This window comes from Syngnathus scovelli, chromosome 14 (genome assembly GCF_024217435.2).
Source record: "Syngnathus scovelli strain Florida chromosome 14, RoL_Ssco_1.2, whole genome shotgun sequence".
NCBI classification, from domain to species: domain Eukaryota; kingdom Metazoa; phylum Chordata; class Actinopteri; order Syngnathiformes; family Syngnathidae; genus Syngnathus; species Syngnathus scovelli.
The window spans coordinates 11,276,334-11,299,443 of record NC_090860.1 but is presented as its reverse complement, the minus strand read 5'-3'; the positions used below and the strand labels follow the sequence as shown (position 1 = coordinate 11,299,443).

Below are 23,110 nucleotides of genomic sequence, written 5' to 3'. Positions count from 1 at the left end.
AATCCATCGCTCGAATAAATCTGACGTCCGAGGTGGTGCGATTTGACAGCGGTACCCAACACCCAGTTTGTGACTAGACGAATCCGCTGCAGTCAGTCGAGTTTCTTTTGTTCGTTATTCGGTGTTACCGGTGGTCCCGGACCGCTTCGCAGGATGTCAGACGGAGGCGGTGGCGAAGACAACAGCGGCTCCATGGAAGTGTCGGCTGTTCAGACGGTTGCGGACGCCTCGGTGCTCCAGAAACACATTCGCAAGCTTGTCCCGCTGCTCCTGGAAGATGGCGGCGAGGCCCCAGCCTCCTTGGAAACCTCCCTGGAGGAGAAAAGCACCGTGGAGCAGATGAGGAAATTTCTGAGCGACCCTCAGGTCCATACTATCTTGGTGGAGAGAAGCGCGCTTAAGGGTAAAATCTCTTCGTCATTATTGGGCGGCTAAGCTAACTCGCCCGGCTACAGCCAGTGGGCAATTTTGCTGACATGAACTGGCACAGCTCTGTTGTTCTCTAAAAGTCACAGATCACGCGAAATCCGAGCTATTTCCCCCCCATTAGAGTTAAAATTTGAATTAAACATGTTAAATGTTTGACACTGAATCTATTAATGTGAGGGTTAAAAAAAAATCTGTGTATTAAATTCTAATAGCGCAGATATACTTTTATATCTATCTAAATCCAGCGCGCTCATTATAAATGGAAACAAATGCAGCACTCGGGTTTAAAAAAAGACATTGATTTTGAATGGAAACCAACACTGCACCACTTTAAGTGCCGTAAATCTGCAACCATAAAGTTATCTGCAAATTATCTCTTCAAATGTAACTATAAAACATAAACACTTGTTCAAAATATAAACGGGAAGATTAGAATCACTTTTGCGAGTCATGCTGCCTTTTTTTTTTTATCATGTGAGTCAGCATGTATCAATGAAGACATTATATTCCGTTTCCTTCTGACTAGTTGGTCCTGTGCCTCAGAAAAAAAGGCTATTGATAGTATCTTATTACAAATGATCTAACTCATTAAAAATATAATATTTGTCCAGAGGATGTCGGCGATGAAGGAGAGGAAGAGAAGGAGGGCATCACTTATAACATCAGCATTGACATACACTATGGGCTGAAGTCCAACAGGTAAACCCACATTTCAAAAGTCAGTTCTGTTCATTTTGTCTTTTATTAAATTTGTTTTAAATAGGAGTGAAAGTGTTTTCCCATGGAAACTTTCCAACTTTGAAAATTTCTGGAATTTTCCAGCCCGATTTAATATACCTCTGTCCTCCAGCTTGGCTCTTATCAAGAGGACGGGCGTCATCGATGCAGACAAACCCATATCGACCCAAGTCCGCGTCTTGACGCTGAGCGAGGATTCGCCCTATGAGACTCTCCACTCCTTCATCAGTAACGCCGTCGCTCCCTTCTTCAAATCATACATCCGTGAGTCCGGAAAGGCGGACAGGTAAATAATCCCACCTAATTCCATTGGATGATGCTCCCTTGAATGTACTCATGAATTCATTTCTGCGTAGGGATGGAGACAAAATGGCACCATCCGTGGAGAAAAAGATCGCCGAGTTGGAGATGGGCCTCCTGCACTTGCAGCAGAACATCGAGATCCCTGAGATCAGTCTGCTCATCCATCCTATCATCACAAACATCGCCAAGCAGTGCTACGAGCGCGGCGAGAAACCAAAAGTCACCGACTTTGGAGATAAAGTGGAGGATCCCACTTTCTTGAACCAGCTGCAGTCTGGAGTCAACCGTTGGATCAGGGAAATTCAGAAGGTAAGACAGAACCTTTTCTTCACACACATGCTAAGATGAACTCTCATTCTAATTCCTCTGCTTCCAGGTGACCAAGCTGGACCGTGACCCGGCATCAGGCACGGCCCTCCAGGAGATCAGTTTCTGGCTCAATCTGGAGCGGGCCCTAAACAGGATCCAGGAGAAGAGAGAGAGCCCGGAGGTTCTGCTCACGCTGGACATCCTCAAGCATGGGAAACGTTTCCACGCTACTGTCAGTTTTGATACGGACACTGGTGAGTTGATAGCATGGTTGAACTTTTTTGGCACTTTTGTACCCAAGAAACAAATCATTTTTGATTTATGACAAATTTATTTCTTCCCAGGTCTGAAACAGGCGGTTGAAACTGTCAATGACTACAACCCTCTGATGAAAGACTTCCCCCTTAATGACCTGCTCTCCGCTTCTGAGCTGGACAAGATCCGCCAGGCTCTGATGGCCATCTTCACCCATCTGAAGAAGATCAGGAACACCAAGTACCCCATTCAGAGAGCCCTGCGTCTGGTGGAGGCCATCTCCAGGGATTTGAGCTCGCAGCTTTTGAAAGTGTTGGGCACCAGGAAGCTCATGCACGTCGCCTATGAGGAATTTGAAAAGGTATGTGTCGTGCTTTTGAAGTGGTCACCTCAAGAATTCATACTGCCACAAATCACAAAAGCTTCACTGTATATTTTTCTTCTACAGGTGATGGTGGCCTGCTTTGAGGTCTTCCAGACCTGGGAGGATGAGTATGAGAAACTCCAGGTGCTCCTGAGGGACATTGTGAAGAGGAAGCGAGAGGAGAACCTGAAGATGGTATGGCGCCTCAGCCCCGCCCACAGGAAGCTCCAGTCCCGCTTGGATCACATGAGACGCTTCAGAAGGCAGCACGAGCAGCTTAGGGCTGTCATTGTTCGTGTGCTAAGGCCTCAGGTATGCATACTGTCATCATCTTGTTATCTTCTCCAATTAATCATTCGAATCGCCTTTCTGTGTATCTCCAGGTCTCCGCCGTGCCACAGCACGCCCCTGGAGAGCCAGTGGAGCCTCAGGACATGAAAGTAGCCGGAGTCCTCTTTGACGCGGCCGACGCCAACGCCATCGAGGAGGTCAACCTAGCCTACGAGAATGTCAAAGAGGTGGACGGCTTGGATGTGTCCAAGGAGGGCATGGAAGCCTGGGAAGCGGCCATGAAGCGATACGACGAGCGTATCGACCGTGTGGAGACCCGCATCACAGCCCGCCTGCGCGACCAGCTGGGCACGGCCAAGAACGCCAACGAGATGTTCCGCATCTTCTCCCGCTTTAACGCTCTCTTTGTGCGCCCGCACATCCGCGGCGCCATCCGCGAGTACCAAACGCAGCTCATTCAGCGCGTGAAGGACGACATCGAGTCGCTGCATGATAAGTTCAAGGTGCAGTACCCGCAGAGCCAGGCGTGCAAGATGAGCCACGTGCGAGACCTTCCTCCCGTGTCGGGATCCATCATCTGGGCCAAGCAGATCGACCGGCAGCTGACGGCGTACATGAAGAGAGTGGAGGATGTTCTCGGTAAGGGCTGGGAAAATCACGTGGAGGGGCTCAAGCTGAAGCAGGATGGAGATAGCTTCAGGGCCAAGCTCAACACTCAGGAGATTTTCGACGACTGGGCACGCAAGGTACACAGGTTGCTATTTAATCTGTGCAAAAAAAATATAATTGAGGTTCATAAGATGTGGTCTTGAAGCTTCTACACGTCCAAATATTTTTTTTTCCCATCCCAGGTGCAGCAACGTAATCTTGGAGTATCTGGCCGCATCTTCACCATTGAGAGCACCCGCGCCCGAGGTCGCACCGGAAACATGCTGAAACTTAAAGTCAACTTCCTCCCTGAGATCATCACCCTGTCCAAAGAAGTGCGCAACCTCAAGTGGCTGAGCTTCCGTGTGCCGCTGGCCATCGTCAACAAGGCCCACCAAGCCAACCAGCTCTACCCGTTCGCCATCTCTCTGATCGAAAGCGTGCGCACTTACGAGCGCACTTGTGAGAAGGTTGAAGAGCGCTCCTCCATCTCTCTTCTGGTGGCCGGCCTGAAGAAAGAAGTCCAGGTGCTCATTACAGAGGGCATCACTCTGGTGTGGGAGTCCTACAAGCTGGATCCGTATGTTCAAAGGTTGGCTGAGACCGTCTTCAACTTTCAAGAGAAGGTCAGTGGGAAAAAAAAGATTTCTGAAAATCCTGACTGGGTGCTGAGATTTTTTTATGGTGTTTCCAGGTGGATGACCTTCTGCTGATTGAGGAGAAAATAGATCTGGAGGTCCGCTCTTTGGACACTTGCATGTTTGACCACAAAACCTTCTCAGAGATTCTCAATCGGGTTCAAAAAGCTGTGGATGACCTCAACTTGCACTCCTACTCCAATTTACCCATCTGGGTCAACAAGCTCGACATCGAGGTAGGTCACACTTTTCGACTAGTCGCCAGTCAACCGCATTCACACTCATTTATTTGTTTAGATTGAGCGCATCCTGGGAGTACGTCTACAGGCCGGACTCAAGGCTTGGACTCAGGTGCTTCGCGGCCAAGTGGAGGATAAAGCCGACGTAGACATGGACACAGAGGCTCCTCAAGTGAGCCATAAACCAGGGGGTGAGCCCAAGATCAAGGTCAGCATCATAGATCATCAACTGGATTCTACAATTGCTGTGAACATCATCGTGATTCAAGATTTTTTTTTTTTTTCTAGAATGTGGTCCATGAGCTGAGGATCACCAACCAGGTCATCTACTTGAATCCGCCCATTGAGGACTGCCGCTACAAGCTCTACCAAGAGATGTTCTCATGGAAGATGGTCATCCTTTCACTTCCCAGAATCCAGAGCCAAAGATACCAGGTAGGGAACATTAAAAGTCCGTTTATGACAAGATTCCAGATTAATTGAATAATTCTTCATCAGGTTGGAGTCCACTACGAGTTATCAGAGGAAGAGAAATTCTACCGCAATGCTCTGACCAGGATGCCAGATGGGCCTGTTGCCTTGGAGGAAGCCTACAATGCAGTGGAAGACATAGTCGGTGAGGTGGAGCAGTACGTCAAGGTAAGAATTACTCAACCTGCTTGACGTGTGATGTCCAACAATTTTTATTCACGTTGGTATATGTGCTCGGTTCCTTCCAGGTGTGGCTACAGTACCAGTGCTTGTGGGACATGCAAGCTGAGAACATCTACAACCGTCTGGGTGAAGACCTCACCAAGTGGCAGGCGCTTCTCGTCCAGATCCGCAAAGCACGAGGAACTTTTGATAACGCAGAGACACGAAAAGAGTTTGGACCGGCCGTCATTGACTATGGAAAAGTAAGGACGACATTGAATATGTAGTATGTAGCCGGTACGTCTTCTTGCTAAGATGTGCTTGAATGTTTTTTTTTAAATGATTGACAGGTCCAGTCGAAGGTGAATTTGAAATATGACTCATGGCATAAAGAAGTCCTCAGCAAGTTTGGCCAGATGCTTGGTCAGAACATGCAGGACTTCCATGCCCAAATCTCCAAGGTAAGCTATGACGAGATCTTTTTTTCTTTTTTTGCATCACCAAGATGTGACAAAAATGACATTGTCATTTTAGTCCCGTCAAGACCTGGAGCAGCATTCCGTGGACACGGCGAGCACATCAGACGCTGTCAACTTCATCACATACGTCCAGACTCTGAAGCGTAAAATCAAGCAGTTTGAGAAAAATGTGGACGTGAGTAGATATTTAATTTTTTTTTTTTTTATCCAAACAGCATGATGAGGTCACCCCGGTTTGAATTCAAATGCTCTTTCGCAGTTGTTCCGTAACGGGCAGCGCTTGCTGGAGAAGCAGCGATTCCAGTTCCCTCCATCGTGGCTCTACATTGATAACATCGAGGGTGAATGGGGCGCCTTCAGCGACATCATGAAGCGCAAGGACACGGCCATCCAGCAGCAGGTGGCCAACCTGCAGCTGAAGATCGTCCAGGAGGACAAGGCTGTGGAAAACCGCACCACCGATCTGCTCAACGACTGGGAGAAGACTAAACCAGTCGCTGTAAGATGAAATTTGATAGTTTACAGCCGGCTGTGATTCAGCCGCACACCTTCAATAATATTCTCCATCAGGGGAACTTGCGACCCGAGGAGGCTCTTCAGTCTCTCACCATCTATGAAGGCAACTTCGGCCGTCTGAAGGTGGAAAGAGAGAAGTGCGCCCGTGCCAAAGAAGCTCTGGAGCTCACTGACACCGGCCTGCTCAGCGGCAGTGAGGAGAGGGTTCAGGTAAGACTCGAATAACCACCAGTAAGCATCGTTTAATTTGTTAGCCGCAACCAGCTACATTATTCTTTCCAATTTGTAGGTAGCACTGGAGGAGTTGCATGACCTGAAGGAGGTCTGGTCCGAGCTTTCCAAGGTGTGGGAGCAGATAGACCAGATGAAAGAGCAGCCTTGGGTGTCTGTCCAACCTCGCAAGGTAACAAATAACGCTGAAGTAGAAATCCTTGTTATAGTACATATTCAAATATTTTTTATATTTACATCTCCTTTTTTTGTGTGTTTATAGCTTCGTCAAAATCTAGATGCTCTTCTGAACCAACTGAAGAACTTCCAAGCAAGACTAAGACAGTACGCTTCCTACGAGTATGTCCAGAGGCTGCTTAAGGGATATATGAAGGTCAAGGCGACTCTGAAATGATCAATAAACACGAATAGGACACTGGATTGATTAAATTGTAACCTTCGTTATGTTGCTTTGAACAGATAAACATGCTGGTGATCGAGTTGAAGTCTGAGGCTCTGAAGGACCGCCACTGGAAGCAGCTGATGAAGCGTCTGCACGTCAACTGGGTGCTGTCAGAACTGACCCTGGGTCAGATTTGGGACGTGGATCTCCAGAAGAACGAGATGGTCGTGAAAGACGTGCTCCTGGTGGCCCAAGGAGAGATGGCTCTGGAGGAGTTCCTCAAACAGGTTAGCTCGCATCAGGCAGTGGTTGATTACTTTTGGAGTATTTGGCTTGCTGATAAGTTTTTTTGCAGATCCGCGAGGTGTGGAACTCCTACGAGCTGGACTTGGTGAATTACCAGAATAAGTGTCGACTGATCAGAGGATGGGATGACCTCTTCAACAAAGTCAAAGAACACATCAACAGCGTGTCTGCCATGAAGTTGTCGCCGTACTACAAGGTAAATGTTGGAAGTATTCATTGCCTGCAAAACTGTACTCATAACAATGTTCTTTTCTTTTTTAGGTGTTTGAAGAAGATGCTCTGAGTTGGGAAGACAAACTAAATCGCATTATGGCTCTGTTTGACGTCTGGATCGATGTCCAGCGTCGATGGGTTTACCTGGAGGGCATCTTCACGGGCAGTGCCGACATCAAACACTTGCTGCCTGTAGAAACTCAAAGATTCCAGAGGTTAACAAAGAACCACCATCTTCTAGCTGCCAACAACTGCAATAAAACCTGACTCCAAATTATTTTTTTATAGTATCAGCACTGAGTTCTTAGCCCTGATGAAGAAAGTGACCAAGTCTCCTCTGGTGATGGACGTGCTGAACATACAAGGGGTGCAGAGGTCCCTGGAAAGACTGGCTGACCTTCTTGGTAAAATCCAGAAGGCCCTGGGAGAATACTTGGAGAGGGAAAGATCTTCATTCCCAAGGTAAACTCAGTAGTTGTGAGACCTCTTTTTTTTTTTTTAAAAGACTGAATGCTTTTTGTTGCAGTTCCACTTAGATCCTGCAGGTGTCATAAGCACACTTCTAAACTCTTGTCACTTGTACAAACGTTCAAGAAGAAGCAGTCAAAATGCTCATGCTAAAAACAACACAATTTGACGCTGACACATGCAGACACACAACTACGTTTGAAAAATGAGTTCTGCCCGTTGTTTGGTGGCTTCAAATTGGCACAGTGACAAGAAAACGGATCATAAATTGGAAAACCTCACTCAACAGTACGAGCTCCTTGTCTGCACGTATTTTCGTTTCCCCTTTTCAGTCAGTTGCTGCTAGGAGTTAATCGAGCATAACACCTAACGTCTCCTCTGAATCGCTCATTCCAGATTCTATTTCGTGGGAGACGAGGACCTCCTGGAGATCATCGGCAACAGCAAGAACGTGGCCAAACTGCAGAAGCACTTCAAAAAGATGTTCGCCGGCGTCTCCAGCATCTTGCTCAACGAAGACAACACCGAGGTGCTGGGGATATCATCCCGAGAGGGCGAGGAAATCGTTTACAAGACGCCCGTCTCCATCACGGAGCACCCCAAGATAAACGAGTGGCTCACTTTAGTGGAGAAGGAGATGAGGGTGACGCTGGCCAAGCTGTTGGCGGAGTCCGTCACGGAAGTCACGGGCTTCAACAAGGGCAGCGCCGTCGACCTGAGCCAGTACATCACCTGGATCGATCGTTATCAGGTTCAATATCGGGCCGTTTTTGAAGACTAATTTGCGTCAATTTCGAATCTAACTTTTTTTATTTTCGCTTTCCACAGGCCCAGCTGGTGGTGCTGTCCACCCAAATCGCCTGGTCGGAGAATATCGAGTCTGCCTTGACTACGGTCTCTGGTGGTGGGGACATGAGCCCCATGCAAGGGGTGCTGTCAAACGTGGAGGCCACACTCAACGTGCTCGCTGACACTGTGCTGATGGAGCAACCTCCACTTCGTAGGAGGAAACTGGAGCACTTGGTTAGGCGAAAAAAAAAATCTCATAAGTCTAGGTAACGGTTTGGAGTTTTTGTCTGACATTTTTTTTTGTGTCCATCTCAATCAGATCACCGAGCTGGTCCACCAACGTGACGTGACCAGGACTCTGATCAAGAACAAGATCGACAACCCCAAGTCCTTCGAGTGGCTCAGTCAAATGCGCTTCTACTTCGACCCCAAGCAGACGGACGTGCTGCAGCAGCTCTCCATCCAGATGGCCAACGCTAAGTTCAACTACGGCTTCGAATACTTGGGCGTCCAGGATAAGCTCGTCCAGACACCGCTGACTGACCGCTGCTACCTGACCATGACTCAAGCTCTGGAGGCTCGCCTCGGGGGCTCACCGTTTGGTATGTTTGCTTTTTGCTGCTTAAGTATTTATTTAAAATTCTGATTCAGATGATCTAAATTAATAAATCCATGTTCTGCTAGGTCCCGCTGGCACAGGAAAGACGGAGTCTGTGAAAGCTTTGGGTCACCAGCTTGGTCGCTTTGTCTTGGTCTTCAACTGCGATGAGACTTTTGACTTCCAGGTCGGCCATTTTAAAAAATATATTTTTAGTCATGCTGATGTTATCCAAAGTATCTATACCTTTTTTTTCTGTCCTCTTCCTTAGGCCATGGGTCGTATCTTCGTAGGACTGTGTCAGGTCGGCGCTTGGGGCTGCTTTGACGAGTTCAATCGTCTGGAGGAGAGAATGCTGTCTGCCGTCTCCCAGCAAGTCCAGTACATCCAAGTGGCCTTGAGGGAACACAGCAACCCCAACAGGGACAGAAGTATGTCAACATATTAGTGACACGGGGCAGCTTGAAAGCGGACCTCCATAAAGCGTCTCTCTTCTTATCCCTTCAGGTGTGCCTGTCACCACTGAGCTCCTGAACAAGCAGGTGAAGGTGAGCCCGGACATGGCCATCTTCATCACCATGAATCCCGGCTACGCAGGCCGATCCAACCTGCCCGACAACTTGAAGAAGCTCTTCCGCAGCTTGGCCATGACCAAGCCGGATCGCCAGCTCATCGCCCAGGTCATGCTCTACTCCCAAGGCTTCCGCACAGCCGAGATCCTCGCCAAGAAGATCGTCCCGTTCTTCAAGTAAGACCAGATCTTTTCGAATTGAATTCCCGAGAACTTGGTTGCTGATCTCCTCTTTGATTTCAGGCTGTGTGACGAGCAGCTGTCATCCCAGAGCCACTACGATTTCGGACTCCGAGCGCTCAAGAGCGTGCTGATAAGCGCTGGCAACGTGAAGCGCGAACGTATCCAGAGGATCAAAAGAGAGAAGCTTGAACGCGGGGAGGTCGTCGATGAGAACGACATTGCTGAGAACCTTCCGGAACAAGAGGTAATATTCATTTTTCCAGATAAAAAATTTCATCATCATTTTTGTTGCCCACTGATGTCATTCTGCTCTCCTTGCTGTAGATTCTAATTCAGAGCGTGTGCGAGACCATGGTTCCCAAACTGGTGGCTGAGGACATCCCTCTTCTGTTCAGCCTGCTGTCCGACGTCTTCCCTGGCGTCCAGTACATGCGTGGTGAGATGACTGCGCTGAGGGAGGAGCTGAAGAAGGTCTGCAAGGAGATGTACCTCACCTACGGCGACGGTGACGACGTGGGCAGCATGTGGGTGGAGAAGGTAAGCGAAAAGAACGTCCATCTGGTGTTCTTAGAAGTTCCTGTGTGGTCTTCTGACAATGTGTCCTTCAAATATTTCTGTACGTAGGTGCTGCAGCTGTACCAGATCACACAGATCAACCACGGTCTCATGATGGTGGGACCTTCGGGGAGTGGAAAGACCATGGCGTGGAGGGTGCTCCTCAAAGCCCTGGAGAGGCTGGAGGGTGTCGAGGGAGTGGCTCACATCATCGACCCCAAAGCCATCAGCAAGGACCACCTGTATGGAACCCTGGACCCCAACACTCGCGAATGGACTGACGGCTTGTTCACGCACATCCTCAGGAAGTGAGTTATGAAATATTTGGTTAGGTAGCAAATAGGCAAAACAATGTCATTTGAACTTTGACCTCCCTGAAGTGCATGTGATGTCATGATGAAAAGGCCTGAGTATTTTTTTTTTAATCCAGGATCATTGACAACGTGAGAGGGGAACTGCAGAAGCGCCAATGGATCATCTTTGACGGAGACGTCGACCCCGAGTGGGTTGAGAATCTCAACTCCGTCTTGGATGACAACAAGCTGCTCACGCTGCCCAACGGAGAACGTCTCAGCTTGCCGCCAAATGTAACAGCAGCTATTCTTCTTCTCATGCATGTCAAATCTGGTGTTAACCTGTCTCCGGTTCTCTCCAGGTGCGCGTTATGTTTGAAGTCCAGGACTTGAAGTACGCCACCCTGGCCACAGTGTCGCGCTGTGGTATGGTGTGGTTCAGCGAGGATGTGCTCAGCACGGACATGATCTTCAACAACTTCCTGGCGCGCTTCCGCAGCATCCCTCTGGACGAGGGAGAAGATGAGGCCCAGAGAAATAGGAAGGGCACCGAGGACGAAGAGGAGACCGCTTCGCCCATGCTACAGGTAAAATGAGACTCGCCCGCCATGTGATGACCTCTTCACTGACACCTCCTTTATCTCCAGATCCAACGTGATGCCGCAACAATCCTTCAGCCATACTTCACCTCCACCGGCCTGGTCATCAAGGCTTTGGAGCACGCCTCAAAGATGGAGCACATCATGGACTTCACCCGCTTGCGTTGCTTGGGTTCTCTATGTTCCATGCTCCACCAGGCGTGCCGCAACGTGGCGCTCTACAACAACAACCACCCCGACTTTCCAATGCCCATCGATCAGCTTGAGAGATACATGCAGGTCAGCCATCAATTTGAACATTCGTGAAAGTTTTAGCAATTTAAATACATTTTTTACAACCTTCTTGTTTATTCACAGAGGTATCTGATCTACGCCATTCTGTGGTCGTTCTCCGGCGATGGACGCCTCAAGATGAGAGCTGAGCTTGGGGAATATATCCGGCGCATTACCACTGTGCCCCTCCCCACCGCTCCCAACATTCCCATCATTGACTACGAGGTAAAGACTCCAAAAATGGTGTCTAAATCACAGCCCAGTTTTTAATCTGAATATTCCGTTTCTGCTCAGGTTTCTATCACAGGCGAGTGGCAGTCTTGGCAAGGCAAGGTGCCCCAGATTGAAGTCGAAACCCACAAGGTGGCCTCGCCAGATGTGGTGGTTCCCACCTTGGACACCGTTCGCCATGAGGCTTTGCTGTACACTTGGCTAGCTGAGCACAAACCACTCGTGCTGTGTGGACCTCCTGGCTCTGGAAAAACCATGACTCTGTTCAGTGCCCTCAGGGCCTTGCCCGATATGGAGGTGAGATGAATTGAAATGTGTGTCAGACAAAAAATGAACAGTAAGGAACTTTCTTTTATTCATTTTGCCAGGTTGTCGGTCTGAACTTCTCCAGTGCCACCACCCCAGAACTACTGCTCAAGACCTTTGACCACTATTGTGAGTACCGTCGTACTCCCAACGGTGTGGTCCTTGCGCCCATCCAACTCGGCAAGTGGTTGGTGTTGTTCTGTGATGAGATCAATCTTCCCGACATGGACAAGTACGGCACGCAGAGAGTCATCTCCTTCCTCCGACAGGTACAATTTATCTTTTATTTTTTTTAACAAACAGCAGCACCATGTTAACGGCCCTGGTGATGTTTTCTTGTGCAGATGGTGGAACATGGAGGGTTCTACCGAACCTCGGACCAGACTTGGGTCAAACTGGAGCGCATTCAGTTTGTGGGTGCTTGTAATCCTCCCACTGATCCAGGCAGAAAACCCCTCACACATAGGTAGGAATTCTAATTCTAGCCTGAGCAATATTTGATTCTTTTTAAATATTTTGTGCTTTTTTAAATTTAATTTTTAATTATTTTTTATTAATTTAATTTTTCTAAAATTATTTTTTTAATTAATATTTTTTAATATATAATTGTTTAACTTTACAACAGCGGGCCACTTGAATTTGCCGGTAACTATTTTTCACGCGTGGCATATTTCCAGGTTCCTCCGTCACGTTCCTGTGGTGTACGTCGATTACCCTGGCCCAGCTTCTCTCACTCAAATTTACGGCACTTTCAACCGCGCCATGCTACGCCTCATCCCCTCTCTACGTACTTACGCCGAACCTCTTACTGCCGCCATGGTTGAGTTCTACATCATGTCTCAGGTAAGCTTTGAAAATAATGGACACTTTGGATTAAATCAAAGCTACTGTAAATATTCACTTTGGCTAATTTGTCTGCTTTCAGGAGCGTTTCACCCAGGACACACAACCTCACTATATCTACTCACCCAGAGAGATGACTCGCTGGGTGAGGGGTATCTTTGAGGCCCTGCGACCACTCGAGACCCTCCCAGTGGAGGGGCTTATCCGCATATGGGCTCATGAGGCTCTCCGCCTCTTCCAGGATAGGTTAGTTGATGTTATCTGAAAATGTATCAATCATATTTCCTCATCTGACTTTTCTCATGTTATAATCGTGGTTGTTGTTCGACTCATTTCTTTCCAGGCTGGTCGGCGATGAAGAGAGAAGGTGGACCGATGAAAATATCGACACGGTTGCGCTCAAACACTTCCCCAACATCGACAAGGAGAAGGCGCTCAACAGACCCATCCTCTACAGCAACTGGCTCTCAAAGGTAAACACTTAAACAAGAATAAAATATCGAAATATAATTCTGTCTTTTGTTTAAATGTAGGACTACATCCCAGTGGAGCAAGAGGAGCTGAGGGACTACGTGAAAGCCCGTCTGAAGGTCTTTTACGAGGAGGAGCTGGACGTCCCGCTTGTGCTGTTCAACGAGGTGTTGGACCATGTTCTGAGAATTGATCGGTGAGCAAACACTTCCTATTAATCACAATTTATTTTTCGTAGGTTAAATCTCAAATGTAAATGTCCTCTTCTAGAATCTTCCGCCAGCCACAGGGACATCTCCTGTTGATTGGTGTGAGCGGAGCAGGGAAAACCACTCTGTCTCGCTTTGTCGCCTGGATGAACGGACTTAGCGTTTACCAAATCAAGGTTTGCGTTAGACAATTTTCAAGTTTTCCCATATTTGCGTAATTGTGTTCATAGAAACTATTTTTGTGCGTCTTCAGGTACACAGGAAATATACCGGCGAGGACTTTGACGAGGATCTCCGAACTGTGCTCCGTCGTTCCGGTTGCAAGAATGAAAAGATCGCTTTTATCATGGATGAGTCCAACGTGCTGGATTCGGGCTTCCTTGAGAGAATGAACACCCTGCTGGCCAACGGAGAGGTGATTTTGCTAATCAATTCACACCACTGACATTTTTTTTATTTTTTTTTTTGCCAAGAGTTGCCTTTAAAAATCCCCAATGTGATGAAATCCACAGGTTCCTGGCTTGTTCGAGGGAGATGAGTACGCCACCCTGATGACGCAGTGTAAGGAAGGCGCTCAGAAGGAGGGCCTGATGCTGGACACCCACGAAGAGCTGTACAAGTGGTTTACCAGCCAGGTTATCAGAAACCTCCATGTTGTTTTCACCATGAACCCCTCATCGGAGGGCCTGAAGGACAGAGCTGCCACATCTCCAGCCCTCTTCAACAGGTGAGTGGAAAATGATGAAGGACACTTGGGACTGACTTTTTTGGTAAACGACAATTTCTTCAAGGTGTGTGCTGAATTGGTTCGGAGACTGGTCCACTGAGGCTCTTTACCAAGTGGGCAAGGAGTTCACCAGCAAAATGGACCTGGAGAAGCCCAACTACAAGGTGCCAGACTACATGCCCATTGTCTACGACAAACTGCCCCAGCCGCCGTCTCACAGGGAGGCTATCGTCAATGGCTGCGTGTTCGTACACCAAACGCTTCATCAGGTAAACGTGTTATGAATTTAGGAATTCCCATATCTTCAGTTTTACAGTATATAATTGAAGTCAACACTTGTCACAGGCTAACAACCGTTTGGCGAAGCGAGGTGGTCACACCATGGCTATCACTCCTCGCCACTACTTGGACTTCATCAACCAGTACGCCAACTTGTTCAACGAGAAGCGCAGCGAGCTGGAGGAGCAGCAGATGCACCTCAACGTCGGGCTCCGCAAAATCAAGGAAACGGTCGATCAGGTACGAAGTCCGTCACCTTTGACCTTTAGTACTAGCTTTCCCTTGTAAACGATTGACATCCCATCTACTCATTTGAAGGTGGAGGAGCTTCGTCGTGACCTTCGAATCAAGAGCCAGGAGCTGGAGGCAAAGAATGACGCTGCTAATGATAAGCTGAAGAAAATGATTAAAGACCAACAGGAGGCCGAAAAGAAAAAGGTAAGATTAAACTTTTCTTCTTCTTCTTCATGATATCAATTTTAATCTTGGTATTGAAACCCCCTGCGTCTGCTCTGATACTAGGTGATGAGCCAGGAGATCCAGGAAGCCGTGTACAAGCAGCAGGAGGTGATCAAGGACAAGCAACTTAGTGTCAAGCAAGACTTGGACCAGGTGGAGCCAGCTGTCATTGAAGCTCAGAATGGTATGTGCAGTGTACTTTGGAATTGGTTGAATTTGGAGTTTCTTGAATTTAAAAAATTCACTGCCGTAACATCCACAAGCACTATCCATAGACTAGTGATAAAAAAACATGTTCATGTGATGTTGCTAGCCGTTAAGTCCATTAAGAAGCAGCACCTGGTGGAGGTGCGTTCCATGGCTAACCCGCCCGCGGCAGTCAAGCTAGCACTGGAGTCCATCTGCTTGCTCCTGGGCGAGAGCACCACCGACTGGAAGCAGATCCGCTCCATCATCATGAAGGAGAACTTCATCCCCACTATTGTTAACTTCTCTGCCGATGAGATCAGGTGACGGCTGTTTTGTGAAATTGTTTACTAAAGAGTGTTTTTTGTTTTCTCTATTTTTCTTGACCCCCCCTCCCCAATGGTGCTTTTGCATCGAACTAGCGGTGAGCTCAATTAAACGGCAACATCTAGTCGAAGTGAGGGCTATGACCAATCCCCCGGCGGCAGTCAAACTGACCCTGGAGTCTATCTGCCTTTTGCTTGGCGAGGAGACCAGTGACTGGAAAAAAATCAGACAAATTATTATCAGGGACAATTTCATCAGCAGCATAGTCAACTTTTCCTCTGAGGAAATGAGGTACCGACCGGTGTCCCCCGCCTCTGCTCGCTTGCTATCTGATGGATGAGCAAATCAGTGAATCAGCACACCAATGAAGTGACACCATTTTGTAAAAAAAGAAAAAAAAAAAAAAAGAAAAGGCATTCTACAATGGCTTGAAAATTGAAATTAATTAATTTAATATTTTGCTGATGCTTGCCGTGCTCCCACTCCTCCTCTCCTTAAAAATATTCCATTAATTCATGTTAAAATTTCCCTGTGATTCATGATTGCAACACCTCCAAATTTCAATTACTAGGAAAGTTGGTTTACTTCTTTCACTGGCTTCCATTTTGGAGCACTCGAATCTAAAACCAACCGCTTTTCATCTAGTGATTCCATTCGTGAAAAGATGAAGAAGAACTACATGTCCAACCCGAGCTACAATTACGACCAAGTCAACAGGGCCTCGCTGGCTTGTGGGCCGATGGTGAAATGGGCAATTGCTCAGGTAACTAAAAATAAAAAAATTAAAATTAAAAACACTTTACTGATAAATGCTGTCTTTTCTTTAGCTCAACTACGCCGACATGCTGAAGCGTGTGGAGCCTCTCCGTAATGAGCTCCAGAAGCTGGAGGACGACGCCACGGACAACAAGACCAAGGCGGAAGAGGTGGAGCAGATGATCAGGGACTTGGAGTCTAGCATCGCTCGCTACAAGGAGGAGTACGCCGTTCTCATCTCGGAAGCTCAGGCCATCAAGGCTGACCTGGCGGCGGTCGAGGCCAAGGTTGCCACTCTTCTAAACCCCCCCCCCCCTTCCTTGTCTGTCTGATTGGTTTCGTGATTAATTAATTTTTTTAATCCCGACAGGTGAACCGCAGCACAGCCCTCCTGAAGAGTCTGTCGGCAGAGAGGGAGCGCTGGGAGAAGACCAGTGAGACCTTCAAGAACCAGATGTCTACCATCGCCGGAGATTGCTTGCTCTCCGCCGCCTTCATCACGTACGCCGGCTACTTTGAGCAACAGATGAGACAGAATCTCTTCACAACTTGGTCTCATCACCTGCAGCAAGCCAATATACAGGTATGAGGAAAATCCCCAAATATGGATCCTGGTGTACGTTGTCGCTTGATGATGAATCATCTCGATTTCTGTCTCAGTTCCGTACCGACATTGCCAGAACGGAGTATCTCTCCAACGCAGACGAGAGGCTCCGCTGGCAGGCCAACTCTCTTCCGGCGGACGATCTCTGTACCGAAAATGCCATCATGCTCAAGAGGTTCAACAGGTTGGTATCGTTTTTTTTTTTCTTCTGAAACATTTGCCCACCGCTACTTTATAACAAACAAAGGTTCTAAACTCATCATGGCTTCCTCAAGGTACCCGCTGATCATCGACCCGTCTGGCCAAGCCACCGAGTTCATTATGAACGAGTACAAAGATCGCAAGATCACCCGCACCAGCTTCTTGGATGACGCCTTCAGGAAGAACCTGGAGAGCGCCCTCCGTTTCGGAAACCCTCTACTGGTTCAGGTAGAGAACTTGAATGTTTTATTGAGCAACTTCATCGTATTGAAGACAACTGTAGTCACTGGTAGGATTGTATTTATACTATTTTTTTTTTTCTTCAAGGACGTGGAGAGTTACGACCCTATCCTGAACCCAGTGCTGAACAGAGAGGTCCGTCGAACCGGAGGCCGTGTGCTCATCACTTTGGGCGACCAAGATATCGATCTGTCACCTTCCTTTGTCATCTTCCTCTCCACGCGAGACCCGACGGTAAGGAGGCAAAGCTAAACATATCACTTAGCTCTCACACATTCTCTAACTCTCTCATCTGAACGCAGGTGGAGTTCCCGCCAGACTTGTGCTCCCGCGTGACATTCGTCAACTTCACGGTGACTCGCAGCAGCCTTCAGAGCCAGTGTCTCAACGAGGTGCTGAAAGCAGAGAGGCCCGACGTGGACGAGAAACGCTCAGACCTCCTCAAACTGCAGGGTGCCTGGCACAACCATGACATCATGACATTTTGAAACCAGCTTGGAGGCTAATCCCAATCTCTCTCGACAACTCAGGTGAATTCCAGCTGCGTTTGAGACAGCTGGAGAAATCCCTCCTCCAGGCCCTCAATGAAGTAAAGGGGCGAATCCTTGACGACGACACCATCATCACCACGCTGGAGAACCTGAAGAAGGAGGCCGCCGAGGTGACCAGGAAGGTGGAGGAGACGGATATTATCATGGCCGAGGTGGAGGCCGTGTCGCAGCAGTACCTGTCGCTGTCATCTGCTTGCAGCAGCATTTACTTCACCATGGAGTCACTCAACCAGGTCTGAACGTAGACTCCGAGCCGTTGAAGGCATCAATCACTTACATTTTTTTTTTTTTTAAATGTCTTCTCCAGATCCACTTCCTGTACCAGTATTCTCTTCACTTTTTCCTGGACACCTACCATACTGTACTGTATGAGAACAGCAACCTCAAGAATATCAGTGACCACTCGCAAAGACTCGCTGTCATCACCAAGGACCTCTTCCAGGTATGACGTGGAGAAATTGACAAGAAGGAAAAAAAAAAAAATCACATGGACTGTTTCTTTTTAGGTGGCATTCAACAGGGTTGCCAGAGGAATGCTGCACCAAGACCACATCACGTTTGCCATGCTGCTGGCTAAGATCAGCCTTAAGGGAATGACCAGGTAAAAATTTTGCTCCACGAGAGAGGGGGTACCCCCTAACTGAGCCTTTTATTTTTTTTCTAGCGAGCCCTCATACGACGCAGAGTTCCAGCACTTCCTCCGTGGTAAGGAGATCGTGCTTACTGGCACTACCCTGCCCAAGGTCAAAGGTCTGACCACGGAGCAGTGTGAGGCAATGATCCGCCTCAGTCGCCTGCCTGCGTTTAAGGACTTGGTGACTAAAATTCAGTCGGATGAGGTGAGCAGTCTAAAATGTTTTTTTTTTAAGCTACTCTTCAGGTATTTAAGTGACTTTTGTGTTTTGTCACCTCAGCAAATCTTCATGTGGCTGGAGAGTAACACTCCGGACCTTGCTGTTCCTTACTTGTGGTTTGAGGAGAAGCAGTCAAGTAAATAATCCCCCCCCCCCCCCCCCCCCCTTAAGCCATCATACCTCATGAGCTGCTCTGAACACACTCCTCTGCTTCTTCTCCTCAGCTACCATCGGCCAAGCAGTTCACCAGCTGCTGTTGATCCAGGCCTTCCGTCCGGACCGTCTGCTGGCCATGTCGCACATCTTTGTGGCAAAGGTCCTGGGAGAGGCTTTCATGAGCATCATCGAGCAGCCCATCGATCTGGCTAACATCGTGGATAGTGAGGTATGGATGTTTTCTAAGAAGAATAATCGCTTCTTGTCAGTGGGGTTGACTTTTTTATCTCCTCGTGCGTGCAGGTGAAGCCCAGCACACCAGTGCTCATGTGTTCTGTCCCGGGTTATGACGCCAGCGGTCTGGTCCGAGATTTGGCTGCCGAGCAGAACAAGCAGATCACTTCCATCTCCATCGGTGAGAAGAACACACTTTTCTGAAACAAAAATCCCGACAGGCCATTTCCTTGTTGCTGATTAATATCTTCGATCATCCACAGGGTCGGCCGAGGGCTTCAACAAGGCCGACAGAGACATCAACACCGCCGTCAAGTCGGGCAGGTGGGTGATGTTGGAGAATGTCCACCTGGCTCCTGGTTGGCTGATGCAGCTGGAGAAGAAGCTCCACAACATGCAGCCTCACGCCAGCTTCAGGCTCTTCTTGACCATGGAGATCAATCCCAAGGTATCACTCTCCCTCATACCATTAGACAACATCAGATTTTTTTTTTTTTTAAATGTTTTGGCTTTTTCTAAGTCGTTATCTTTTCCCCCCTCAGGTCCCGGTCAATCTGCTTCGTGCTGGTCGCATCTTCGTGTTCGAGCCACCTCCTGGTGTGAAGGCCAACATGTTGCGTACCTTCAGCAGCATCCCCGTTGCTCGCATGTGCAAGGTAACAAGCGCACAACTCCCCATTTCCTGCTTGATTTAGTTTAATAAAAATGTCTCCTCTGCGTTTGTACAGGCTCCCAACGAGCGTGCCCGTCTCTACTTCCTGCTGGCTTGGTTCCACGCCGTCATCCAAGAGCGTCTCCGCTACGCCCCGCTGGGCTGGTCCAAGAAGTACGAATTTGGAGAGTCCGACCTGCGCTCGGCCTGCGATACCGTGGACACCTGGCTCGACGACACCGCTAAGGTTTGTGCTAATGCTTATACGTTCAAAAGAGGTCGGACGCCATTTTGTTTGCCACCCCTGCTCTAAAATGACATTGCAACAACTGCAGGGTCGTCAGAACATCGCCCCAGACAAGATCCCCTGGGCCGCCCTAAAGACCCTCATGGCTCAGTCCATCTACGGCGGTCGTATCGACAACGAGTTTGATCAGCGCCTGCTCAACACCTTCCTGGATCGCATTTTCACCAAGAGAAGCTTCGACAGCGAATTCAAGCTGGCGCTCAAAGTGGACGGCAACAAAGACATCAAGATGCCCGACGGCATTCGGTCAGTCGCTGTGCCCGCATTTCTGAACTGACTCAAGAGGTTAATGTCAGCCCTCGTATGATCGATCGATCGATTGATTTATTTATTTTCCTCCAGGCGCGAAGAGTTCATGCACTGGGTTGAGATGCTTCCCGACACGCAGACGCCATCTTGGCTGGGGTTGCCTAGCAATGCAGAAAAAGTCTTGCTCACCACTCAGGGTATGCCGCCAGCAGTCCTCATTAATCCTTTATTAGTTACAAATTGAACCGGAAAACTCACAACTCACCTCTCATTCTTAACACAACAAGTTTATTAACTTTTTTTTTTTCTATTCCAGCGCTGTAATGTTCACTGACAGCATTTTATCGCTCCAAGCAGGAGAGATGTTACACTTAGCCCATTTCTCTCCTCGTCTTCCATCGGTCATCATTTTATCAGTCATCTCTTATATATTATTGTTGTGCAGTTTGTGTCCCCCCCTCCCCCCCCTTCTAATCACATTTACAAGGTAAAAGGAGTGCGTATCCTCACCCTCCAGCAGCTGTTATTTCACAGCCAACATGTCGCTTTGCTGAGTCAACCCCCCTACCCCGACTACCCCCACCTCAGGCATCCTCACCTACCTTCGTTATAAACTCGCCACTTTATTGGGTACACCTCTTAAGTGCTGTTGAATAAGACATGCTATGTTAATAAGCAAATTCATGAGTTGGTGTACCTAATAATAAGGCGAGTTGATTGTATATGCCAATCAATACTCCCCTACCCTCACTAATAAGGCGTGCGGCCATTTCTCAATCACCGCTTTTTCTGTTGTTTGATAATGCCCGAAGCATCTTATGTTGCAGGTGTCTCTTCGAGATACCAATTTTTTTTTTGAATTTTTTATATGAATCAGAAAAACTGCATGTTTTTTTTTTATATGTATCCAAATGACATGAAAGGGGAAAAAAAACATTTTTCTTTCCATTCTGTAATATTTTTAATTTATTATTCCAATATTTATGTCATCTTGACATAACAATTGGCACAAGGCACATTTAAGATGGCCTCAATTTGAGCATATTTTCATAAATCATAGATATTTCAATGTTACATGTGAATGATGTATTGCCTGAAGCCTTGTCATGTTATCCTTTTTTTGTGATTAACTCCGAAGCCGTTATGGAGATGAGCTTTTGTGTTGCACTTATTAATTTCTCCTCCCACCACAACTTTGTCTCCCTACCTTCCTCGCTCACTATACCCCCCCTCCCCCCTTGCTCTTTCCTCACCGGGCTGCTCAGGCACTGACATGATGGGTAAGATGCTGAAAATGCAGATGTTGGAGGATGAGGATGACCTCGCCTATGAGACCGAGAAGAAGGAGCGCACGGCGTCCACCGCCGACGCCCAGCCGGCTTGGATGAGGACGTTGCACACCACCGCCGGCAACTGGCTGCAGCTCATGCCTCAAACCGTCAATCCCCTCAAACGCACGGTGGAGAACATCAAGGTAACGAGTCTGCTCTTCATTTCGGTGTTTGTCACTCGTGAAGCGACAAAGGTAAAACTATGGAACGAACTGGACGTAAAACTCTTTCTATAACTTGTCTTTTTTTAAATTCCACTAGGACCCGCTGTTCCGCTTCTTTGAACGCGAGGTAAAGATGGGCGGCAAGATGCTACAGGAGGTCCGTCAGGATCTGTCGGACGTGGTCCAAGTGTGCCAGGGCAAGAAGAAGCAGACCAACGACCTGCGCACTCTGATTAGCGACCTCGTGAAAGGTATAAGGAACATTTAAAAAAGAAAAAAAAAGCTGGTCTTCTTGATGCTCATTCTTCTCCACCTTTCAGGCATCCTCCCTCGCAGCTGGTGTCGCTACACCGTGCCCATCTCCATGACCGTCATCCAGTGGGTGGCCGACTTCAGCGAGCGCATCAAGCAGCTGCAGCAGATCTCACAGGCCGCTGGTAGCGGGGGAGCAAAGGAACTGAAGGTGAAACATGATTGTGTTTGGAATGTGTGAAGAAGAAGGAATCACTGCCCATCTAAATGTATTTCCTCCTCCTTTCCCAGAATATCCACGTGTGCCTGGGGAGCCTGTTTGTACCCGAGGCGTACATCACCGCCACCCGCCAGTACGTGGCCCAAGCCAACAGCTGGTCTCTGGAGGAGCTTTGTCTGGAGGTTAACGTCACCAACGCCCAGGGTGCCACTCTGGATGCGTGCAGCTTCGGCATCAAAGGTCTGACAGGCCTCTTTTGACAAACACAAGTTTATTGTGGGGTTTATTTTGTTCGTGTTTGTTTTAAATATTTAGTTTGGAATTTTAGGGAAGAAAAAAAATCTGAATGTTCTGACACACAATTGTGCACTTCAGGACTCAAACTGCAGGGGGCGACGTGCGGCAACAACAAGCTGTCCTTGTCCACGTCCATCTCCACCGAGCTGCCTCTCACTCAGCTCCGCTGGATCAAACAAGGTGATGGTGAAAAGAGACACACGGTAAGGAAGAGCGCCATCTACAGGTACAGGTTGTTGTCACTCCACCTTCCAATCCACACGCTCACCATCATGTTCTTTTTCTTAGGTCACACTCCCCGTGTACCTCAACTTCACCAGGTCGGACCTCATCTTCACGGTCGACTTTGACATCGCCACCAAGGAAGATCCGCATAGCTTCTACGAACGCGGTGTGGCAGTTCTGTGCACAGAGTAGTCGTAGTCAAAAATCCGACCCATATAATCCTTCGTATGCGCCCTTAACCACACATTTAGTTTGCACAAGTTCATTCGTGAACATTTGTGGACCAGTAGTAGTATTAGAAAATATATATATACTTTTTTGTGCAAGTGTATTGGAAGGTTTTGAGGAAGTGGTAAGTTGGTATTTCATGTTTGGAAAGAGGACATTGGCAGAAAGAAGGTGTTTTATATGAAAGAACAGGTATGTTGTTGTATTTTACATTGAATAAAGCTTGCTGAACTAAAAGTACCAATTTG

The 23,110-nt window shown here is 48.0% G+C and overlaps 1 protein-coding gene across 1 annotated transcript; it reads left to right on the top strand.

The window, feature by feature from the left end:
• Nucleotides 1–28: 28 nt before the first annotated feature.
• On the top strand, nt 29–23,102 carry dync1h1 (dynein, cytoplasmic 1, heavy chain 1). The gene is made up of 77 exons (XM_049739535.2): nt 29–403; nt 1,041–1,128; nt 1,280–1,453; nt 1,524–1,779; nt 1,847–2,033; nt 2,124–2,395; nt 2,483–2,710; nt 2,782–3,435; nt 3,541–3,963; nt 4,032–4,211; nt 4,273–4,422; nt 4,503–4,649; nt 4,713–4,853; nt 4,934–5,110; nt 5,198–5,308; nt 5,382–5,501; nt 5,586–5,825; nt 5,897–6,052; nt 6,132–6,245; nt 6,336–6,446; nt 6,533–6,742; nt 6,811–6,957; nt 7,023–7,189; nt 7,263–7,436; nt 7,839–8,193; nt 8,271–8,465; nt 8,551–8,833; nt 8,916–9,016; nt 9,101–9,260; nt 9,337–9,577; nt 9,644–9,827; nt 9,908–10,120; nt 10,208–10,446; nt 10,569–10,725; nt 10,794–11,018; nt 11,079–11,309; nt 11,388–11,528; nt 11,598–11,831; nt 11,903–12,109; nt 12,185–12,306; nt 12,518–12,683; nt 12,766–12,929; nt 13,027–13,156; nt 13,217–13,350; nt 13,425–13,539; nt 13,617–13,778; nt 13,876–14,090; nt 14,155–14,359; nt 14,436–14,609; nt 14,688–14,807; nt 14,892–15,012; nt 15,142–15,337; nt 15,987–16,104; nt 16,169–16,384; nt 16,468–16,680; nt 16,758–16,885; nt 16,977–17,130; nt 17,230–17,376; nt 17,445–17,595; nt 17,673–17,926; nt 18,001–18,135; nt 18,200–18,294; nt 18,358–18,532; nt 18,608–18,683; nt 18,772–18,932; nt 19,007–19,118; nt 19,201–19,385; nt 19,480–19,593; nt 19,666–19,836; nt 19,925–20,142; nt 20,239–20,342; nt 21,411–21,619; nt 21,738–21,891; nt 21,961–22,103; nt 22,184–22,352; nt 22,488–22,612; nt 22,698–23,102. Exons 1-77 carry the CDS (start codon nt 154–156, stop codon nt 22,824–22,826), a joined length of 13,923 nt encoding a protein of 4,640 aa, XP_049595492.1. The 5' UTR covers nt 29–153; the 3' UTR covers nt 22,827–23,102.
• Nucleotides 23,103–23,110: the final 8 nt, after the last annotated feature.

Coding starts and splice junctions, on each gene's coding strand:
- dync1h1 (XM_049739535.2), top strand. CDS start 154: ATGTCAGACGGAGGCGGTGGCGAAGACAACAGCGGCTCCATGGAAGTG. Junction 12,307..12,517: donor AGAAAACCCCTCACACATAG/GTAGGAATTCTA, acceptor GCATATTTCCAG/GTTCCTCCGTCACGTTCCTG. Junction 17,377..17,444: donor TCTCCACGCGAGACCCGACG/GTAAGGAGGCAA, acceptor ATCTGAACGCAG/GTGGAGTTCCCGCCAGACTT.